At 52.8% G+C, this 22698-nt stretch overlaps 1 protein-coding gene across 3 annotated transcripts in view; it reads left to right on the top strand.

The window, feature by feature from the left end:
• The window catches only part of ttll5 (tubulin tyrosine ligase-like family, member 5), a 509143-nt gene that overhangs the window by 400941 nt on the left and 85504 nt on the right, over positions 1-22698 (top strand). For all 3 annotated transcript variants that reach the window (XM_038821737.1, XM_038821754.1, XM_038821747.1), the window contains exon 30: positions 20773-21002. In XM_038821737.1, the coding sequence (XP_038677665.1) occupies positions 20773-21002 (230 nt within the window). The remainder of the gene's footprint in view (positions 1-20772; positions 21003-22698) is intronic.

Below are 22698 nucleotides of genomic sequence, written 5' to 3'. Positions count from 1 at the left end.
ACAGCATCTTCACTGACCCAAACACAGCGTCTTCACTGACCCAAACACAGCATCTTCACTGACCCAAACACAGCGTCTTCACTGACCCAAACACAGCATCTTCACTGACCCAAACACAGCATCTTCACTGACCCAAACGCAGCATCTTCACTGATTCAAACACAGCATCTTCACTGACCCAAACACAGCGTCTTCACTGACCCAAACAGAACATCTTCACTGAGCCAAACACAGCATCTTCACTGACCCAAACACAGCATCATCACTGACCCAAACACAGCATCTTCACTGACCCAAACACAGCATCTTCACTGAGCCAAACACAGCATCTTCACTGAGCCAAACACAGCACCTTCACTGACTCTAACACATCTTCACTGACCCAAACACAGCATCTTCACTGACCCAAACACAGCGTCTTCACTGACCCAAACACAGCATCTTCACTGACCCAAACACAGCATCTTCACACCCAAACACAGCGTCTTCACTGACCCAAACACAGCATCTTCACTGACCCAAACGCAGCACCTTCACTGACCCAAACACAACATCTTCACTGACCCAAACACAGCGTCTTCACTGACCCAAACACAGCATATTCACTGTCCCAAACACAGCATCTTCACTGACCCAAACACAGCATCTTCACTGACCCAAACGCAGCATCTTCACTGACCCAAACACAGCATCCTCACTGACCCAAACACAGCGTCTTCACTGACCCAAACACAGCATCTTCACTGACCCAAACACAGCATCTTCACTGATCCAAACACAACATCTTCACTGACCTAAACACAGCGTCTTCACCGACCCAAACACAACATCTTCACTGACCCAAACACAGCATCTTCACTGACCCAAACACAGCATCTTCACTGACCCAAACACAGCATCTTCACTGACCCAAACACAGCGTCTTCACTGACCCAAACACAGCACCTTCACTGACCCAAACACAGCATCTTCACTGACCCAAACACAGCGCCTTCACTGACCTAAACACAGCGTCTTCACTGACCCAAACACAGCATCTTCACTGACCCAAACATAGCTTGAATGAAGGAACAGTAAAGTGGAACAAATGGATGTATTCTTTTTCTAACTTGGAGTTGTGCTTGGATTACTGAGCACCAGTAGCGTATGATTGACTTGCTATGCTTTATTTAATTATATGATTCAATAATAATACATTCTTTCATGGTTCCCTTGGGATGAGTCTCTACATGACTGCAGAGGCATTCCTGTTCTGAATAGTAAGCACTTTGAAGTTCTTCTTGGCCATTGCCACTCAATAACTTTTTATTTGAAGGCAATAATCTGAAACTATGCCTTGCTTGAGGGATATGCTTCCCATCGTCGGATGTGGGTGTATTGGTTTAGTCTATGGCTTTCTCTTACTTGGAGCATGACAGTCCGTCCCTACCACCTTGCAATTCATCTGTTGACGAGAGAACAAAGCATAAGAGAGAACAACGTTCACTCCCAGCTTAAATGACCTTTCTCAAGCTGACCAGACCAGGAATAGAAAAGGGTCAGCAGGAAATCAGCACAGTCATGGTGGTGTGATTGCATAATCTCCAGCCTTTCTGTGACCATTGCTCTTTGCTAACCACATCCCAACTAGTCCACTCGGTCCATTGCGATGTGGGAAGCTTCCATAGGTATTGCCATGCTCACAAAGTCATCTGCACCTTGTTGAAACACAATCCCTCTGCTCCAGCCTGGGACCCAGGCTCCCAGTTCATACGTCAGTGACATGCTGCTTTTGTCGTCTATCCCACTTCCCCCATTTTGGTGAACCCTCCCCAATGTATGAAGTCACACATATTGGATAGCACTGTTGCAAAGGAAAGCAAAGATAATATTGCAGTGGAAAGTCTGACGTTTAGTGCAGACGAAAATGTCCTCATGGAGTGCCAGACCTCCCATTTTTCTTTCAACTTGGAGTGTTCACTGATCATCTTTCAACCACATGGCACCAGTCCATCTGGCATCTCACAACAGGGAGATTAGTTTATTGGAGAGAGTTTTCTGTAATGGGTTGAAAGTACATAAATGTTTCGCTTGGAACTGAGGAATAAACAAAGACCGGGATTCTCCTGCCATTCGCTGGTGGCGGGATTCTCTGGTCCTGCCGACAGTGCAGCCCCTCCTACGGGAATCCAGGCGGCACAGAATCCCTACAGTGCAGAAGGAGACCATTCGGCCCATCGAGTATGCACCGACACTCCGAAAGGATACCCTACCGAGGCCCAATCCCCCGCCCTATCCCAGTAACCCCACCCAACCATTTGGACACTAAGGAGCAATTGATCATGTCCAAACCACCTAACGTGTACATCTTTGGACTGTGGGAGGAAACCGGAGCAGCCAGAGGTCATGCACCCATGGTGCAGACCCAGGTACTGACAGTACAGGCCCAGGTACTGACAGTACAGACCCAGGTACTGACAGTACAGACCCAGGTACTGACAGTACAGGCCCAGGTACTGACAGTACAGGCCCAGGTACTGACAGTACAGACCCAGGTACTGACCGTGCAGACCCAGGTACTGACAGTACAGGCCCAGGTACTGACAGTACAGGCCCAGGTACTGACAGTGCAGACCCAGGTACCGGCAGTGCTGCCCCAGGTACTGACAGTACAGACCCAGGTACTGACAGTACAGACCCAGGTACTGACAGTACAGACCCAGGTACTGACAGTACAGACCCAGGTACCGACAGTACAGACCCAGGTACCGACAGTACAGACCCAGGTACTGACAGTACAGACCCAGGTACCGACAGTACAGACCCAGGTACTGACAGTACAGACCCAGGTACTGACAGTACAGACCCAGGTACTGACAGTACAGGCCCAGGTACTGACCGTGCAGACCCAGGTACTGACAGTACAGACCCAGGTACTGACAGTACAGACCCAGGTACTGACCGTGCAGACCCAGGTACTGACAGTACAGGCCCAGGTACTGACAGTACAGACCCAGGTACTGACAGTACAAACCCAGGTACTGACAGTACAGACCCAGGTACCGACAGTACAGACCCAGGTACTGACCGTGCAGACCCAGGTACTGACAGTACAGACCCAGGTACTGACAGTACAGACCCAGGTACTGACAGTACAGACCCAGGTACTGACAGTACAGGCCCAGGTACTGACCGTGCAGACCCAGGTACTGACAGTACAGGCCCAGGTACTGACAGTACAGACCCAGGTACTGACAGTACAGGCCCAGGTACTGACCGTGCAGACCCAGGTACTGACAGTACAGACCCAGGTACTGACCGTGCAGACCCAGGTACTGACAGTACAGACCCAGGTACTGACAGTACAAACCCAGGTACTGACAGTACAGACCCAGGTACTGACAGTACAGACCCAGGTACTGACAGTACAGACCCAGGTACCGGCAGTGCTGCCCCAGGTACTGACAGTACAGACCCAGGTACTGACAGTACAGACCCAGGTACTGACAGTACAGACCCAGGTACTGACAGTACAGACCCAGGTACTGACCGTGCAGACCCAGGTACTGACAGTACAGGCCCAGGTACTGACAGTACAGGCCCAGGTACTGACAGTGCAGACCCAGGTACCGGCAGTGCTGCCCCAGGTACTGACAGTACAGACCCAGGTACTGACAGTACAGGCCCAGGTACTGACAGTACAGACCCAGGTACTGACAGTACAGACCCAGGTACTGACAGTACAGACCCAGGTACTGACAGTACAGACCCAGGTACTGACAGTACAGGCCCAGGTACTGACAGTACAGACCCAGGTACTGACAGTACAGGCCCAGGTACTGACCGTGCAGACCCAGGTACTGACAGTACAGACCCAGGTACTGACAGTACAGACCCAGGTACTGACAGTACAGGCCCAGGTACTGACAGTACAGACCCAGGTACTGACAGTACAGACCCAGGTACTGACAGTACAGACCCAGGTACTGACAGTACAGGCCCAGGTACTGACAGTACAGACCCAGGTACTGACAGTACAGGCCCAGGTACTGACCGTGCAGACCCAGGTACTGACAGTACAGGCCCAGGTACTGACAGTACAGACCCAGGTACTGACAGTACAGGCCCAGGTACTGACCGTGCAGACCCAGGTACTGACAGTACAGACCCAGGTACCGACAGTACAGACCCAGGTACCGACAGTACAGACCCAGGTACTGACAGTACAGACCCAGGTACCGACAGTACAGACCCAGGTACTGACAGTACAGGCCCAGGTACCGACAGTACAGACCCAGGTACTGACAGTACAGACCCAGGTACTGACAGTACAGACCCAGGTACCGACAGTACAGACCCAGGTACTGACAGTACAGACCCAGGTACCGACAGTACAGACCCAGGTACTGACAGTACAGGCCCAGGTACTGACAGTACAGACCCAGGTACTGACAGTACAAACCCAGGTACTGACAGTACAGACCCAGGTACCGACAGTACAGACCCAGGTACTGACAGTACAGACCCAGGTACTGACAGTACAGACCCAGGTACTGACAGTACAGGCCCAGGTACTGACCGTGCAGACCCAGGTACTGACAGTACAGACCCAGGTACTGACAGTACAGACCCAGGTACTGACCGTGCAGACCCAGGTACTGACAGTGCTGCCCCAGGTACTGACAGTACAGGCCCAGGTACTGACAGTACAGACCCAGGTACTGACCGTGCAGACCCAGGTACTGACAGTACAGACCCAGGTACTGACCGTGCAGACCCAGGTACTGACAGTACAGACCCAGGTACTGACAGTACAGACCCAGGTACTGACAGTACAGACCCAGGTACTGACAGTACAGACCCAGGTACTGACAGTACAGACCCAGGTACTGACAGTACAGGCCCAGGTACTGACAGTACAGACCCAGGTACTGACAGTACAGGCCCAGGTACTGACCGTGCAGACCCAGGTACTGACCGTGCAGACCCAGGTACTGACAGTACAGGCCCAGGTACTGACAGTACAGACCCAGGTACTGACAGTACAGACCCAGGTACTGACAGTACAGACCCAGGTACTGACCGTGCAGACCCAGGTACTGACAGTACAAACCCAGGTACTGACAGTACAGACCCAGGTACTGACAGTACAGACCCAGGTACTGACAGTACAGACCCAGGTACTGACAGTACAAACCCAGGTACTGACAGTACAGACCCAGGTACTGACAGTACAAACCCAGGTACTGACAGTACAGACCCAGGTACTGACAGTACAGACCCAGGTACTGACAGTACAGACCCAGGTACTGACAGTACAGACCCAGGTACTGACAGTACAGACCCAGGTACTGACAGTACAAACCCAGGTACGGACAGTGCAGACCCAGGTACTGACAGTACAGGCCCAGGTACCGGCAGTGCTGCCCCAGGTACTGACAGTACAGACCCAGGTACTGACAGTACAGACCCAGGTACTGACAGTGCAGACCCAGGTACTGACAATTCACTGTGCAGATAGTCTGTGACGATTTGCAGTCATCACCATAATAGACTCGGTGTCTGCATGGAGACGTAGAGAGGGAGGCGCTGAACATGTACAGCAAGCAGAAGATACATGAAACAGGTTGGTTCATTCTGAGCTGTAATATCTCAGAATATTGCAGAAGCAAAATACCATGGATACTGGAAATCTGAAATAAAAACAAAGCTCTGGAAATTCTCAGCAGGTCTGGCAGCATCTGTGGAGGGAGACGCAGAGTTCACATTTCAGGGGCGAAATTCTCCGACCCCACGCAGGGTCGGAGAATTGGCGGGAAGCGGCGTTATTTCCGCTCCCGCAGGTTTTCGAATTCTCCCGCCGGTAAAAAACCGGCGTTGTGCAAATCCCGCCGGCAGCCTGTGAAAACAGCTGGCGCCGGCAGGATTTCATTTTTTTTGCACTGACCTTAAATCTCCGGCCCGGATGGGCCGAAGTCCCACCGACGTGGCCACGGGACACGTCGGCGAAAATCACAGTTGATTTAAAACGGCATCAACCATTGATGATGGTTGACGCCGTTCAGTGTCGGGGGGTGGGTTGCGGCATGGGGGTGGGTTGCGGCATGGGGGGGGGGTGGGTTGCGGCATGGGGGGGTGGGTTGCGGCCATTGGGGGGTTGCGGCATCGGGGGAGTGGGTTGCGGCCATCGGGGGGGGTGGGTTGCGGCCATTGGGGGGTTGCGGCATCGGGGGAGTGGGTTGCGGCCATCGGGGGGGTGGGTTGCGACCATCGGGGGGGTGGGTTGCGGCCATTGGGGGGTTGCGGCCATCGGGGGGTTGCGGCCATCGGGGGGGTGGGTTGCGGCCATCGGGGGGGTGGGTTGCGGCCATCGGGGGGGTGGGTTGCGGCCATCGGGGGGGGGTGGGTTGCGGCCATTGGGGGGTTGCGGCCATCGGGGGGTTGCGGCCATCGGGGGGGGGGTGGGTTGCGGCCATCGGGGGGGGCATCGGGGGGGGGGGTTGCGGCCATCGGGGGGCATTGGGGGAGTGGGTTGCGGCCATCGGGGGGCATCGGGGGAGTGGGTTGCGGCATCGCGGGGGTTTGGGGGCAGCGGCGGGCAGAGAGGGGGGGCGACGGATGCCCGGGGCCAACGCACCGTCGCCCCCCCCTCTGTACGCCGCTGCCCCCTACCCTAACCACCCCCCCCCTCACCACCCCTACCTCCCTCCAACGCCCCTACCCCCCTCCCCACCACCCCTACCCCCCTCCAACGCCGCCCCCCATCTCTCGCAACGCCGCAACCCCCCCCCTCAACGCCGGGTCCCCCCCCCTCAACGCCGGGTCCCCCCCCCTCAACGCCGCAACCCCCCACCCTCAACGGCGCAACCCACACCCCGTCCCCCTCCCTCTGAAGGCCGGTACCCACACCCCCCCCTCTCTCCTCCTCCCCCCCTTCCTTCCTCCTCCCCCATCTTCCTCCTCCCCCTTCCTTCCTCCGTCCCCCCTTCCTTCCTCCGTCCCCCCTTCCTTCCTCCGTCCCCCCTTCCTTCCTTCCTCCCCCCCCTCCTTCCTCCGTCCCCCCTCCTTCCTCCTCCCCCCCTTCCTTCCTCCGTTAGTGGGGGGGGGGGGTGCGGCGTTAGTGGGGGGGGGGTGCGGCGTTGGAGTGGGGTAGGGGTGGTGAAGGGGGTAGGGGTGGTGAGGGGAGGGGGTTGGGGTAGGGGCAGCTGCGTGCAGAGGGGGGGCGACGGTGCGTTGGCCCCGGGCATCAGTCGCCCCCCCTCTCTGCCCGCAGCTGCCCCAAACCCCCCCCCCAAATGCCGGGTCTCACAACCCCCCCCCCCCCAAATGCCGGGTCTCACACCCCCCCCCCCCCCACAATGCCGGGTCTCACACCCCCCCCCCCAATGCCGGGTCTCACACCCCCCCCCCCCCCCCCCCAATGCCGGGTCTCACACCCCCCCCCCCAATGCCGGGTCTCACACCCCCCCCCCAATGCCGGGTCTCACACCCCCCCCCCCCCAATGCCGGGTCTCACACCCCCCCCCAAAATGCCGGGTCTCACACACCCCCCCCCCCAAAATGCCGGGTCTCACACACCCCCCCCCCAAAATGCCGGGTCTCACACACCCCCCCCCCCAAAATGCCGGGTCTCACACACCCCCCCCCCCCCAAAATGCCGGGTCTCACACACCCCCCCCCCCCAAAATGCCGGGTCTCACACACCCCCCCCCCCCAAAATGCCGGGTCTCACACACCCCCCCCCAAAATGCCGGGTCTCACACACCCCCCCCCCCCAAAATGCCGGGTCTCACACACCCCCCCCCCCCAAAATGCCGGGTCTCACACACCCCCCCCAAAATGCCGGGTCTCACACCCCCCCCCCCCAATGCCGGGTCTCACACACCCCCCCCCCCCCCAATGCCGGGTCTCACACCCCCCCCCCCCCCCCCAATGCCGGGTCTCACACCCCCCCCCCAAAATGCCGGGTCTCACACACCCCCCCCCCCCCAATGCCGGGTCTCACACACCCCCCCACCCCCAATGTCGGGTCTCACCCCCCCCCCCCCCAATGCCGGGTCTCACACCCCCCCCCCCCAATGCCGGGTCATCCCCCCCCCCAAAATGCCGGGTCTCACACACCCCCCCCCCCCAAAATGCCGGGTCTCACACACCCCCCCCCCCCCCCCCAAAATGCCGGGTCTCACACACCCCCTCCCCCCCCCCCCAAAATGCCGGGTCTCACACCCCCCCCAAAATGCCGTGTCTGTCTCTCTCCTCCTCCCCCCCCCCAAAACGCCGGGTCTCACCACTTCCGCAGCTGGTGAAACTGACGCGCATCGCGTCAGTCAGCTGCTGGCCCTTCCGGGACCGGAGATTGCCAGCTTAAAAGAAGGCCCGGACGCCGGAGTCATGCGCACCGATTTTTTTCGCAGATATGGGTTCAATAATACATAAGCAAAGGGACGAGTTATGGTCCAGGCACAGAAATAAAAGATGTGTCCAGTTGAGGTATGAATAGGAAGAGAGTAAATGAAAACTAAAGGAAGAAAGAACAAGAAGAAAATTAACCAACAAAATGTTTTTTGCCATTTAAACTGTCCTGTCTTCCACCCTGTGGTAGACTTTCCCTTCTCTTCTGAGAGGCGTATGGAGCCTCAGTTTAAGGTTTCATCCAAAAGATGTTCCCTCTGATGGCGCTACATTCCCTTCATACTGCCTCTCTCACTCTGCTGCACTCCTTCTGTACTGCCCTTCTCCGAGAACAGCACACCCTCATTACTCACCTTCCGACAATGCAGCACTTCCTCAGTACTGATCATCCAACAGTGTGGCGCTCCCTCGCTACTGACTCCCTGACGATGGGGTGCTCACTCAGTACTGACCCTCTGACAGAGTAACACTCCAATAGTGACCATCCAGTAGTGCAGCACTCTCTCAGTACTGACCGTGGACAGTATTGTGCAATGAGAAAGGATTAGTTGGCATTCTAGTTGTGAGAGAACCCTTGGGGATGAGTGACCATAATTTGAAAAAATTCTTTATCAAGGTGGATCGTGAGGTAGTTGATTCTGAGAATAGGCTCCTGAACCTCAATAAAGGTAACTATGATGGTATGTGGCATGAGCTGGATATGACGGCCTGGTGTCAGGTGAGAGTAACCTTTAAGAAATGGGTGTTTATAAATGGGTGTGTATATAAATATCTGTAGTGAGAGTACCTTTAAGAAATGGGTGTTTATAAATGGGTGTGTATATAAATATCTGTAGTGAGAGTACCTTTAAGAAATGGGTGTTTATAATGGGTATGTATATAAATATCTGTAGTGAGAGTACCTTTAAGAAATGGGTGTTTATAATGGGTATGTATATAAATATCTGTAGTGAGAGTACCTTTAAGAAATGGGTGTTTACTACTGCAGTGATGTCAGAGAGTGGGTGGAGCTGGGCTGTCTGTCAGCTTTTTAACTTTCTCTTTAGGCTGTTTGCTGCAGGGTGGGTTTGGTTTCATTTTAGTTTTGGAGAAGCTGCAGTCACAGCAGGATATGTGTGAATCGCTGCAAGCTTATGAATGTCCATTTGCTGATTTCACCCCAAAGAACCGGCTCATCCTGGCCCCCGCCATGTGTGCCCTGTGCAGCACCTTCAGCTGAATTAAGCTGAGCTGAGCGCAAGAAGAGGACGAATTCACCCTCCCCAGGGCATCCGCCCACGTCCCATCGTCGATCTCCTCCCCTAGCTCCTCCTCCCACTTCACTTTCAGCTCCTCCACCGCGGCCTCCTCCCCCTCCTGCATCACCTGATAAATTGCCGAGATCCGACCCACATCCCCGAGAGCACCCTATCCTGCACCCCACCTTGGCGGCAGTAGCGGAAACTCCACCACCTGCCGCCTAACAAACGCCCTAATCTGCATATACCTGAAAGCAGTCCAAGGGGGGAGACCCCACTTCCCCTCCAACACCTCTAAAGTCGCAAACTTCCAGTCGAGGAAGAGGTCCCCCATCCGCCTGATGCCTGCCCTGTGCCAACTCATGAACCCACCATCTATTCTCCCTGGTGCAAACCAGTGATTGCCCCGTATCGGGGTCCAGATTGAGGCCTTCACTTCCCCCCCTATGCCGCCTCCACTGGTCCCAAATTTTGAGGGACACCACCACTACTGAACTCATAGAATACCTTGCCAGGGGGAGCGGGAGCGGGGCCGTCACCAGTGCCTCCAAAGTCGTGTCCACACAGGACGCCGCCTCCATCCTCTTCCATGCAGCACCTTCCCCCTCCATCACCCACCTACGGATCATCGCCACATTTGCAGCCCAGTAGTACCCACACAGGTTGGGCAACGCCAAACTACCTACCTCCCTGCCTCGCTCCAAGAATACCCTCCTCACTCTCGGGGCCCACACGAACCCCAGAATACTCTTATTCACCCTCCTAAAAAAAGCCTTCAGAATCAAGATGGGGAGGCACTGGAAGAGAAACAAAAACTTGGGAGCACCATCATCTTAACCAACTGGACCCTGCCCGCCAAGGAGAGTGGCAGCGCATCCCACCTCCTGAACTCCTCCTCCATCTGTTCCACCAGCCTCGAAAAGTTTAGCCTATGAACGGCCCCCCAGCTCCTAGCTATCTGGACACCCAGATATCTAAAGCTCCTCTCCGCTCTCTTCAACAGGAGCTCCCCTGTCTCCCTCTCCTGGTCCCCCAAGTGCAGCACAAACAGCTCACTCTTCCCCACATTGAGCTTATAGCCCGATAAATCCCCAAACTCCCCAAGTATCCTCAACACCTCAGGCACCCCCCCCCCCCCCCCCCCCCCCCCCCCCCCGCCGGATCCACAATATACAGCAGTAAATCATCCACGTACAATGACACCCAGTGCTCCTTCCCCCCCCCCCCCCCCCCCGGCGCACAATCCCCCTCCAGGTCTTCGAATCCCTCAGCGCCATGGGCAGGGGCTCAATCGCTAACGCGAAGAGCAGGGGAGACAAGGGGCATCCCTGCCTCATTCCCCAGGACAACCGAAAATCCTCCGACCTCCCGTTTGTCACCACGCTCGCTACCGGAGCACTATACAGCAGCTTCACCCACCTAATGAATCCCTCACCAAACGCAAATCTCCCCAGCACTTCCCACAGGTAGCTCCACTCCACCCGATCGGAGGCCTTCCCCGCATCCATCGATGCCACTATCTCCGCCGCCCATCATTATAACATTAAGTAGCCGCCGCACATCGACATTTAGCTGCCTCTCCCTTCACAAACCCCGTCTGGTCTCATGGATAACCAGCGGCACCACATCTTCCACCCTTCTGGACAGTATCTTAGCCAAGAACTTTGCGTCCATGTTGAGGAGCGAGATTGGCCTGTAAGACCCACACTGGAGGGTGTCCTTATCCCGCTTCAGAATCAGTGAAATTATTGCCCTGGACATTGTCGGGGGCAAAGCCCCCCCCTCCCTTGCCTCATTCAGGGTCCTCACTAACAGCGGGCCCAGCAGGTCTGAGAACTTCTTATAAAACTCCACCGGAAACCCATCCGGTCCCGGTGCTTTCCCTGTCTGCATGCTCCCCAGCGCCTCAATCAGCTCCTCCAACACGATTGGGGCCCCCAGCCCCTCAGCCCGCTCCTCCTCCACTCTTGGGAACTCCAGCTTGTCCAGAAAGCAGTCCATCCCACCCCCCTCCCTAGGGGGCACCGACCAGTACAGCTCCTCGTAGAAGGACCTAAACACCCCATTAATGTCCCTAGCACCCTGCACCAGGTTCTCTCCTACATCCCTAACTCCCCCTATCTCTCTCGCTGCCTCCCACTTCCAGAGCTGGTGGCCCAGCATCCGACTTGCCTTCTCCCCGTACTCGTATACCGCTCGCTGTGCCTTCCTCCACTGCGCCTCCGCCTTCTGGGTGGTCAGTATATCGAACTCCGCTTGGAGACTACGATGCTTGCTCAAAAGCCCCTCCTCCGGGACCTCCGCATACCTCCTGTCCACCCTTACCATTTCTTCCACCAACCTCTCCCCCCCCCATTCACTGTGCGCCCGAATAGATATCAGCTCCCCTCTAACCACCGCCTTCAACGCTTCCCAGACCACCCCAACTTGCACCTCCCCATTGTCATTAGCTTCCAAATACCCCTCTATACCCCTACGGACCCGCCCACATACTTCCTCCTCTGCCAAAAGCCCCACATCTAACCTCCACAACGGGTGCTGATACTTCCCCTCCCCCAGCTCCAGGTCCACCCAATGCGGAGCATGGTCAGATATGGCTATCGCTGAATACTCCGCCCCCACCACTCTCGGGATTAGCGCCCTGCTGAGTACAACAAAATCAATCGGATTAAGCCTTGTGGACATGTGAGAAAAAGGAAAACTCCCTACCCCCGGCCTCAAAAACCTCCAAGGGTCCACCCCTCCCATCTGATCCATAAACCCCCTCAGCACTGTGGCCGCCGCAGGCCTCTTACCCGTCTTAGACCTCGAACGATCCAGAGCCGGGTCCAGCACAGTATTAAAGTCCCCTCCCAGGATCAATCCCCCCGTCTCCAGGTCCGGAATCCGGCTCAACATTCGCCGCATGAAACCTGCATCGTCCCAATTGGGGGCGTACACATTAACCAGAACCATCCGCCTACCACTCACCATTACGTATCTACCTCCACTGTCCGCCATCACACTCGACGCCACAAACAACAAGCTCTTACCAACTAAAATCGCCACCCCTCAATTCTTCGCATCCAGCCCTGAGTGGAACAGCTGTCCAACCCAACCTCTTCTCAGCCTCAGCTGATCCGCCACCTTAAGGTGCGTCTCCTGGCACATGGCCACGTCCGCTCCCAGCCCCTTCAGGTGCGCCAAGACCCGGGACCGCTTCACCGGCCCATTCAGCCCCCTCACGTTCCATGTGACCAGCCGAATCGGGGGAGTCTTACCCCGCCCTCTGCGCCGGTCAGCCATGACCCTCCCTCGGCTCACCACGTGCCCGGAGAACCCCCAGGCCCGTTCCCCATGGTGGCAGACCCTCCTCCCAACTCCCCCTGTCGCCAGCAGTTCCCCTTCAGCCCCTCCAGCAGCAACCCGGTACCTCCCCCCCCCCCCCCCCCCCCCCCCCCCGACCCACCCACCCACCTAGCTAGGGCCCCCGTAGCTGCATAATCCCTTCCACCGTACTTCCGTAAGTCAGCCGACTCCTGCTGACCCCGGCTGCTCCCACCACCCCGATGACCCTCCCCAGGGCAACACAACCACAACTCCCCCCCACCCAGTGCCGGTCCCGCCCACTGCTACTCCAGCGCAGGAAGAAAGCCCGCGCTCCCATCTCAGACCACCCCCCCCCACCCGACCCGACATGCGGGAAAAAGAAGGGCGCGAACAGCTCCCCAGCCCTCCACCAGTGAAAAAAGAAGAAAGCACCAAAATGAATAAATAAGAGCCCCAAAAACACGAAAAAGCAAAAACAAAAGGCAAAAAGGCATTAACAACCACAACCAGAAAAACGAAAGGATACCATGGAGGACAAAGCCTCCGGACTATGTACATCAGTCCCCAGTCCTCAGTTCAAGTCCAACTTCTCTGCCTGGACGAAGGCCCAGGCAACCTCCGGGGAATCGAAGTAGAGCTGCCGATCTTTGTAAGTGACCCAGAGGCATGCCGGCTGTAACAGGCCAAACTTCACCCTCTTCTTGTGAAACACTGCCTTTGTCCGATTAAAACCAGCCCTTCTCTTTGCCACCGCCGAGCTCCAATCCTGATAAATCCGGATCTCTGCAGTCTCCCACTTGCTGCTCCTCTCCTTCTCCCATCTCAGCAACGAAGCGGTGGAAACGGACCAGCACCGCCCTAGGCGGCTCATTCGGCTTGGGCTTCCTCATCAGTACTCGATGGGCATCCTCCAGTTCCAAGGGCCCCTGGAATGACCCCGCGCCCATGAGCGAGTTCAACATCACCGCCACATAGGCCCCCAAGTCCGAACCTTCCAGCCCCTCCGGGAGGCCCAGGATCTTCCGATGGGAGCGGTTCTCCATCTCCTCCAGCCTCGCTTGCCATTTCTTGTGGAGCGCCTCGTGCGACTCCATCTTCACTGCCAGGCCTAGGATTTTGTCCTCGCTCTCCGAGGCCTTTTGCCGTAGCTCCCGGATTCGACACCCTGGGCCGTCTGAGTCGCCATGAGCTTGTCCAGTGAGGCCTTAAGCGGTTCCAAAAGCTCAGCCTTCAGCTCTCTGAAGCAGCTCCTGCTGCTCCTGCGCCCACTGCTGCCACGCTGCCGGCTCCCCGCCCGCCGCCATCTTGTTTCTCCTGCCTCGCACCTTTCTCTGCTCCAAAGCCGATTTTTTAACCGCTCTGCTCCTGGTCCAGTCCATCCACTGGCAGAAGAGCGCAGTGGATGTGTTCCCACACCGAGAAAAGTTCAACCAGCACCACAACGAGCCCTTAAAAGAGCCCAAAAGACCGAAAATAGCGGGAGCTACCGAACGTGCGCCTTAGCTCCACATCACCGCAACCGGAAGTCGAATGGTAGAACCATTGAGTCAGAGAGATCTTTGTGTGCAGGTCACTGAAAGGGGCAACACAGGTGGAGAAGGTAGTCAAGAAGACATACGGCATGCTTGCCTTCATTGGCCGGGGCATTGAGTATAAAAATTGGCAAGTCATGTTGCAGCTGTATAGAACCTTAGTTAGGCCACATTTGGGAGTATAGTGTTCAATTCTGGTCGCCACACTACCAGAAGGATGTGGAGGCTTTGGAGAGGGTGCAGGAGAGATTTACCAGGATGTTGCCTGGTATGGAGGGCATTAGCTATGAGGAGCGGTTGAATAAACTTGGTTTGTTCTCACTGGAACGACGGAGGTTGAGGGGCGACCTGATAGAGGTCTACAAAATTATGAGGAGCATAGACAGAGTGGATAGTTAGAGACTTTTTCCCAGGGTAGAGGGGTCAATTACGAGGGGGCATAGGTATACATTGCGAGGGGCAAGGTTTAGAGGAGATGTATGAGGTAAGTTTTTTACACAGAGGGTAGTGGGTGCCTGGAACTCGCTGCCGGGGGAGGTGGAAGCAGGGACGATAGCGACATTTAAGGGGCATCTTGACAAATACATGAATAGGATGGGAATAGAGGGATACGGACCCAGGAAGTGTAGAAGATTTTAGTTTAGACAGGCAGCATAGTCAGCGCAGGCTTGGAGGGCTGAAGGGCCTGTTCCTGTGCTGTACTTTTCTTTGTTCTTTGTATCTCAGATTTAAAAAGAAATCCAGGAGGGTGGAAAAAAAATTAAAAGTTTCAAATGTTTTCACTGTAATAAACTAGACCATGTAAAGTCACAGTGTTGGTGGTTGAAGAAAAGTATTGGGAAGGCTGATGTGGTAAAACAGGATAAGACAGTGGGGTTTGTTGAAGTGGTGAAGGAAAGCCCAAGTGAAGCGAAGGAGGTTCAAAAGATTGTACCAGCTGATCAAGAGATGATTGATAAGAAGGTGCCAGATCTCTTTAAAGAATTTACTTCTGTGGGTAAAGTTTACTCATGTGTATCAGGAGGAGCAGGTAAAGAAGTCACAACTTTAAGAGATACGGGAGCTAGTCAATCTTTCATGGTAAGAGATGAGGAATTATGTATTCTGGGAAGAATATTGCCAGAAAAGGTGGTAATATGTGGAATTCAGGGTGAGAGGAGTAGTGTTCCATTATATACAGTAAGGTTGGAAAGTCCAGTAAAGAGTGGTGAAGTGGAGTAGGAGTAATAGAGAAACTATCTTGTCCAGGAATACAGTTTATCTTGAGTAATGATATAGCTGGATTGCAGGTGGGAGTGATGGCTACTGTGGTTGATAAGCCAGTGGAAAATCAGACAACTGAAGGGTTGAAGGATGAATATCCTGGGATTTTTCCAGATTGTGTAGTAACAAGGTCGCAAAGTCACAGGTTAAGACAAGAGGAGAAATCAAAGAGTGAAGATTAAGTTGAAGTGCAACGATCAGAAACAATTTTTGATGAGATGGTTGAAAAAGAACAAGAACAGGTGGAGGATGAGGCGGATATTTTTAGTTCAGGAAAATTGGCGGAGTTACAACAGAAAGATGCAGAAATAAAACGGATACATCAGAAAGCATATACGGAAGAGGAATCTTGAGAGTATACCAGAGTGTTATTACCGTAAAAGTGATGTCTTGATGAGAAAATGGAGACCTTTACATATGCAGGCGGATGAAAAGTGGGCAGAAGTTCATCAAGCAGTATTGCCGGTAGGGTATAGAAAGGAGGTGATGCGAGTTGCACAGGAGGTACCAGTGAGAGGTTATTTGGGAATAAGGAAAACTCAAGCTGAAATCCAAAAACATTTTTATTGGCCTATAATACATAAAGATGTAGTTAAATTGTGTCGATCATGTCAGACATATCAAGTGATAGGGAAACCTCAAGCAGTGATAAAACCAGCGCTCTTAAAACCCATTCCAGCATTTGAGGAACCTTTTGCAAGGGTCCTAATTGATTGCGTAGGACCGCTTCCTAACACAAAAAGTGGGAATCAATATCTTTTGATTATAATGGATGTGTCTACTCAGTTTCCAGAGGCCATTCCAGTACGTAATATTACAGCTAAAAAGATTGTGGAGGAGTTACTTAAATTCTTTACTAGATATGGACTACCCACAGAATTACAATCAAGGATCGAATTTAACGTTATTCAAAGAAGTTATGGATAGTTTAGGAGTAAAACAATTTAAATCAACTGTGTACCATCCAGAATCGTTAGAAAGGTGGCATCAGACATTAAAGGCAATGTTGAGGGCTTATTGTCAAGATTATCCAGAGGATTGGGATAAAGGAATTCCATTCATACTGTTTGCAATTAGGGATGCACCAAATGAGTCAACCGAATTCAATCCTTTTGAACTAATTTTTGGTCATGAGGTAAGAGGACCATAAATTGATTAAGGAAAATTTGGTGAGTGAGAAATTGGTAATTACATTATTGGATTATGTGTCAAATTTTAGGGAACGATTAACTAGAGCAGGTGAATTGGCTAGACAACATTTAAAAGTTGCACAAAATGTGATGAAACGGTAGCGGACAAGAAATTCAAAGTTCGTAGTTTTGCAAGTGGGGATAAAGTTTTAGTGTTGTTACCAGTGGTCGGGGAGCCTTTAAAAGCTAGGTTTTGTGGACCTTATCAGATTGAAAGGAAATTAAATGAGGTGAATTATGTGGTAAAAACACCAGATAGAAGGAAGACTCACCGAGTGTGTCATGTGAATATGCTTAAAAGGTACTTTGAAAGGGAAGGAGAGAAAAAGGAGGTTTTAATGATTCTAACTCAAAGTGATGAACCAAATCCAGATGACTGAATTTGACATACCTCAAATTAAATTGGAAAATGAGGATGTTCTTAAAAATTGGAATAAAGTGTTGAGATTCCTTCCAAAGGAAAAACGCACTGACCTGAAAGAGTTATTGAGATCACGTGGGCAGGTTTATAGAGATAAATTGGGAAGTACTAAGATGGCTATACATGATGTAGATGTGGGGAATGCTGTTCCGATCAAACAACATCCATATAGACTTAACCCTTTAAAATTGGCACAGGTTAACAGAGAGATTGAGAGTATGCTTAAAAATGGCATCATTGAAGTGGGTTGCAGCAAATGGAGCTCACCCATAGTGATGGTACCTAAACCAGACGGTACCCAACGGTTGTGTGTGGACTATAGAAAGGTTAATGCAGTTACAAAAATGGACTCTTATCCTATCCCACGTTTGGAGGATTGCATTGAGAAAGTGAGACAATCAGCCTTTATTTCCAAACTGGATTTACTGAAAGGTTACTGGCAGGTACCTTTATCCGAAAAGGCGAAGGAGACGAAGGAGAATGGCCTCCTCCTGCTTCTATTTTCTGTTTCTATGTATGTCCAACAGTGCGGCATTTCCTCAGTTATATGGAAACATTGTAAATAGGAGCAGGAGGAGGCCATTCAGCCCTTCGAGCCTGCTCCGCCATTCACTATGATCATGGCTGATCATCAAGTTCAATACCCTGATCCTCCCCCCGCATATCCCTTGATCCCTTCAGCCCCAAGAGCTGTATCTAATTCTGTCTTGAAATTACACGTTTTGGCCTCAAATGCTAATGGTGGTTAGGGCCCCCTCAGGACAAATAGCAGAAGCTAGTTGCGATCAGATATTAATGCAACCCAAAGTGCAGTTACCATTGCAAATGGGGGGTTGAAAAGCAAAAGGAAATGGTGAGGAATTCTGCCCTGTTGAATTTCTGTGCGTGTGTGTTGATTTGACTCTCCGACATCCTGAAACAAAAGCAGTGGGATTGCCTGTGGGGCTTTGGCTTCAGCCCCAGCCTCACTCTGTTGTTTTTACAGTAGCTGGGTCTGTTTTTACTTCAGCGTTCACCAGCATGTCTCAACAGAATGTGCTTTGTATCAGGCTCCAGATGCTGTGGTCAGCCCCGGTCCCAAATACCTGGCCTATTGAAAACAAAAGCTTCCTTACGACACTCAACAAAGTGAAACACCCTACCCCAAGAAAATAATTTTATCAAAATCAATGCCCTGGCACCACATATATTGCTGTAATTATCTTAGCGTGCACCCTCTCTTCACTGAGCTTGGTGTTTGACTTGGGCGACTTCCCTTGTAGTCACTGAAGCATTGCGTAGCACTGCTGCGTATATTAAGCTTGCTGCTTGGAATTTAAAGGCTTCCACAGAATCTGTTGTGGCAGTTTCACATTACAAAAATGTGCTCCGTTTACTTCAGAGCAGTTTAGAATTGTAGAACATTACAGTTTAGAAGCATGCCATTTGACATAGACATTGAATTTACAGTGCAGAAGGAGGCCATTCAGCCCATCGAGTCCGCACCAGAAACACCAACCCACCTCAGGCCACAGCTCCACCCTATTCCCATAAACCAGCTAATCTTTTTGGACACTAAGGGCAATTTAGCATGGCCAATCCACCTAACCTGCACATCTTTGGACTGTGGGAGGAAACCGGAGCACCCGGAGGAAACCCACGCACACACGGGGAGGACGTGCAGACTCCACACAGACAGTGACCCAGCCAGGAATCGAACCTGGGACCCTGGAGCTGTGAAGCAACAGTGCTAACCACTGTGCTACAGTGCTGCCCATTGGTGTTTTCCTGTACATGAGCCACCCAGTCTAATTGCACCCTCCTATTCACTGGAGAGCAGCATCACTGAGGGTGGTGGAGGGTGGACCTCTGGTGGGCTTTGGGGTAAGGGGTTACCCCCTTGGCCCACGGTTAAAGCCACCACGCCAGGGCCACGTTTTTCCATAGCTGTTGTAATCTGCGCCCACGTGATTCCCAGCCCAGAGGCCCGGAGAATTGCGAGGGCCCGGAGAATCTGGTGCCCAGCCTGCTAAGTGGATGCAAATGGTTCATTAAGATCTGTCGGCATCCATTTGTATCCTCCTGCTGGCGTATGGGCGCAAAATCCGATCCCACCACCTGTGAGGGGCCGGAACATCGCATGGACGCGATCCAGTTTTTACCCCTAATGCCCGATTCTCCCATCATCAGGAATGCTGCTACCAGCGGCGGGTTGTGGAGTATTTAACCAGCTAGGGGCTGGTTTAGCTCACTGGGCTAAATCGCTGGCTTTTAAAGCAGACCAAGCAGGCCAGCAGCACGGTTTGATTCCCGTACCAGCCTCCCCGAACAGGCGCCGGAATGTGGCGACTAGGGGCTTTTCACAGTAACTTCATTGAAGCCTACTCGTGACAATAAGCGATTTTCATTCATTCATTTCATTTCATTTCATTTAGCCCAAATCTTTTTTCAAATAAGGAGACTAAAACTGTCCACAGTGTTCCAGATGTGGTGTCACCAATGCCCTGTACATCTGCAGGAAAACCTCTCTGCTTCTGTATTCCATTCCCCTTTCGGGGGCCGGGACCCCTCCCCCATCCCCATCCCGCCGGGTAGGGGAGAATCCCACCCCAGCTTCTGTATTCCATTCCCCTTTCGGGGGCCGGGACCCCCCCCCCCCCCCCCCCCCCCCCCCCCCCCCCCCCCCCCCCGCCGGGTAGGGGAGAATCCCACCCCAGCTTCTGTATTCCATTCCCCTTTCGGGGGCCGGGACCTCCCCCCGCCGGGTAGGGGAGAATCCCACCCCAGCTTCTGTATTCCATTCCCCTTTCAATAAATGCCTACTTTTCATTTGCCTTCCTGATCACTTGTATTTGCTCCTAACACTTTGTGATTGTGCCTCTGAGTTCTGCAATCTCTTTCCGTTTAAATAGTATATGAATGGCTTCTTCCTCTTCATACCTTTAGATATGTGTGTGTTCATGTATCTGTACATTAGTATTTAAATACATTGGGGAGGTAGTGGTGTTGTGGTATTGTTACTGGACTAGTAAAGCAGAGACCCAGAGTAATGCTCTGGGGCCCTGGGTTCGAATCCCACTGCAGATAGTGACATTTGAATTAAATGAAACTATGGAATTAAAAGTCCATGAAACCACCGTTGATCGTCACAAAAACCCATCGGGTTCACTAATGTCCTTTAGGGAAGGAAATCTGCCGTCCTTACCCGGTCTTGCCTACATGTGACTCCAGACCCACAGCAATGTGGGTAACTGCCCCCTCAAGGGCAATTATGGATGGGCAATAAATGCTGACACAGCCGGCAATGCCCACATCCCATAAGCAAATATATATATATATATATTTTTGTATGTAACTATATGCATGTATATGTTAATGCGTGTGTTCCTGTATACATGTTGGTGGATATTTATATCTGTATATTGTCTCTATGTTTCTTGGTGCTACAGGCAATCCTTGCAGAAAACCAGTTTCTGGCCATGGAGGCGAGCACCCAGTGGTCAGCACCCCTCACAACAGCAACTCAAATCTCAGGGAGCAGCAGCCCCTGCAATCATTGGCAAGTGACCCAGCAGAAACTGGAGGCAGCTGAGAGCAGCTCCACACTCCTCCCTCCGAGGCCGCCGCAAAGTAACAAACAGGGGACAGTCAGAAAGACAAGCACCCAGAGGGTACCCAGGTAGGCACCTCAGCACCTGCTCTGAACCACTGCCTTTCCTCCACTTCGAATAACTCTGCCAGGCTAACTGCTTTCTGCTCCTTGTGGCTGAATTACCAACGTCAAGTTTCCTCGCCGGTCACAGTTTCTTCTACAACAAGATTGAGGGAGATAGCTGTTGGTTGGCACTCGAGGTGGCATCACATCTCCTCATTGCTTGACTCTGTTCTCCCTCTGCCTGTTCCTCTATCCAAATACCTGCTTTCAAAGTGCCACAAAATCTAGCGTGGGCCACAGGGGGCTCACTGTGCCAAACCTTCACTCTCTGCTACAACCTGCACCCTCTCCTGATTTGAGTGCACGGCCTTCCAAGTCGCACATTGGTTACATTAAATATCGAGCGGTTGTTTCAGTGTGATGAGTCTTCAGGTTGGAGGAGCTGGCAGCATCACTGATGAACAGCCTGGTACAGGGATACAACACTCGCATAAGTGGCCCCCCATGGAATTCAGGGACCCCATGTATGTTAAATAGCGAATAGTAGGTGCAGTATGTGTTATCCTGTACACACAGGTTTAGATCAGTGGTGCACTCCCACCTTTCAGTTGTAAAGATGTGTTGAATACAGAAAACTATGTACAATACATCTTGGGGGATAGTGCAGACAGAGTCTGTTGTAGAGAATGGTACGCATTACAGGCAGCACAGTAGCATAGTGGTTAGCACTATGGCTTCAGAGCGCCAGGGTCCCAGGTTCGATTCCCAGCTTGGGTCATTGTTTGTGCGGAGTTTGCACGTTCTCCCTGTATCTGCGTGGGTTTCCTCCGGGTGCTCCGGTTTCCTCTCACAAGTTCTGTTATGTCAATTGGACATTCTGAATTCTCCCTCTGTGACCCGAACAGGCGCCAGAATGTGGCGACTAGGGGCTTTTCACAGTAACCTCATTGCAGTGTTAATGTAAGCCTACTTGTGACAATAAAGATTATTTAAAAAACAGATACGTAATATAGAAAATAATGCATACATTATATATTGCAGAGCACAGACTCTCAAATCCATTCAGAGCCTGTAACTCTACCCTCCCGGCCCACTACGTTGGCAAATCGCAGAGAGTTCAGGCCAACTGGTCAACTCTTTTGCTGCTGGCTTCCGGTGGCGACCATGGTGTGAGTGGTCACACATTTGGTAGCTCCCGTTCGTGGTGGACTTTTTGGACCTTTTACCCTTGATTTACAGAGGACTTGATTAATAAACAAGGAGCTGGTGAAGCAGAAGAAGAGGATTCGCCACTAGTGAATGGATTCATGGACCAGAAGTGGTCTGAAAAGGGGAGCGCGTTGGTCAAAGACAGTTGTGGAGCCTGCGACACGGGAATATGGCGGAAGGTCAAGGACCGAAACTGCCGGTCGAGTGGTGACGGAGCAACTGGTGACCTTTCTCCATGAGAAATCTGCTCAGCAGAGAAAAGAATATCTGGAGGACCTGGCCTGGGTGGTGGAACCGATAAAGGCTGGGATTGATCGTGTGGAGCAGAGACTGGGAACCCAGGGCCAGGCGATCCAGAAGGTGGAAGAGGCGGTGGCTGAGCACGAGGACCAGCTAACCGCGATGGCGGGGGAGATGGGATAACCGCGATGGCGTGGGAGATGGGATAACCGCGATGGCGGGGGAGATGGGATAACCGCGATGGCGGGGGAGATGGGATAACCGCGATGGC

Source organism: Scyliorhinus canicula, chromosome 2, assembly GCF_902713615.1.
Source record: "Scyliorhinus canicula chromosome 2, sScyCan1.1, whole genome shotgun sequence".
In the NCBI taxonomy this organism is placed as follows: Eukaryota; Metazoa; Chordata; class Chondrichthyes; order Carcharhiniformes; family Scyliorhinidae; genus Scyliorhinus; species Scyliorhinus canicula.
Note: the sequence above shows the minus strand (reverse complement) of the source record. Positions and strands in the feature narration are given on the sequence as shown.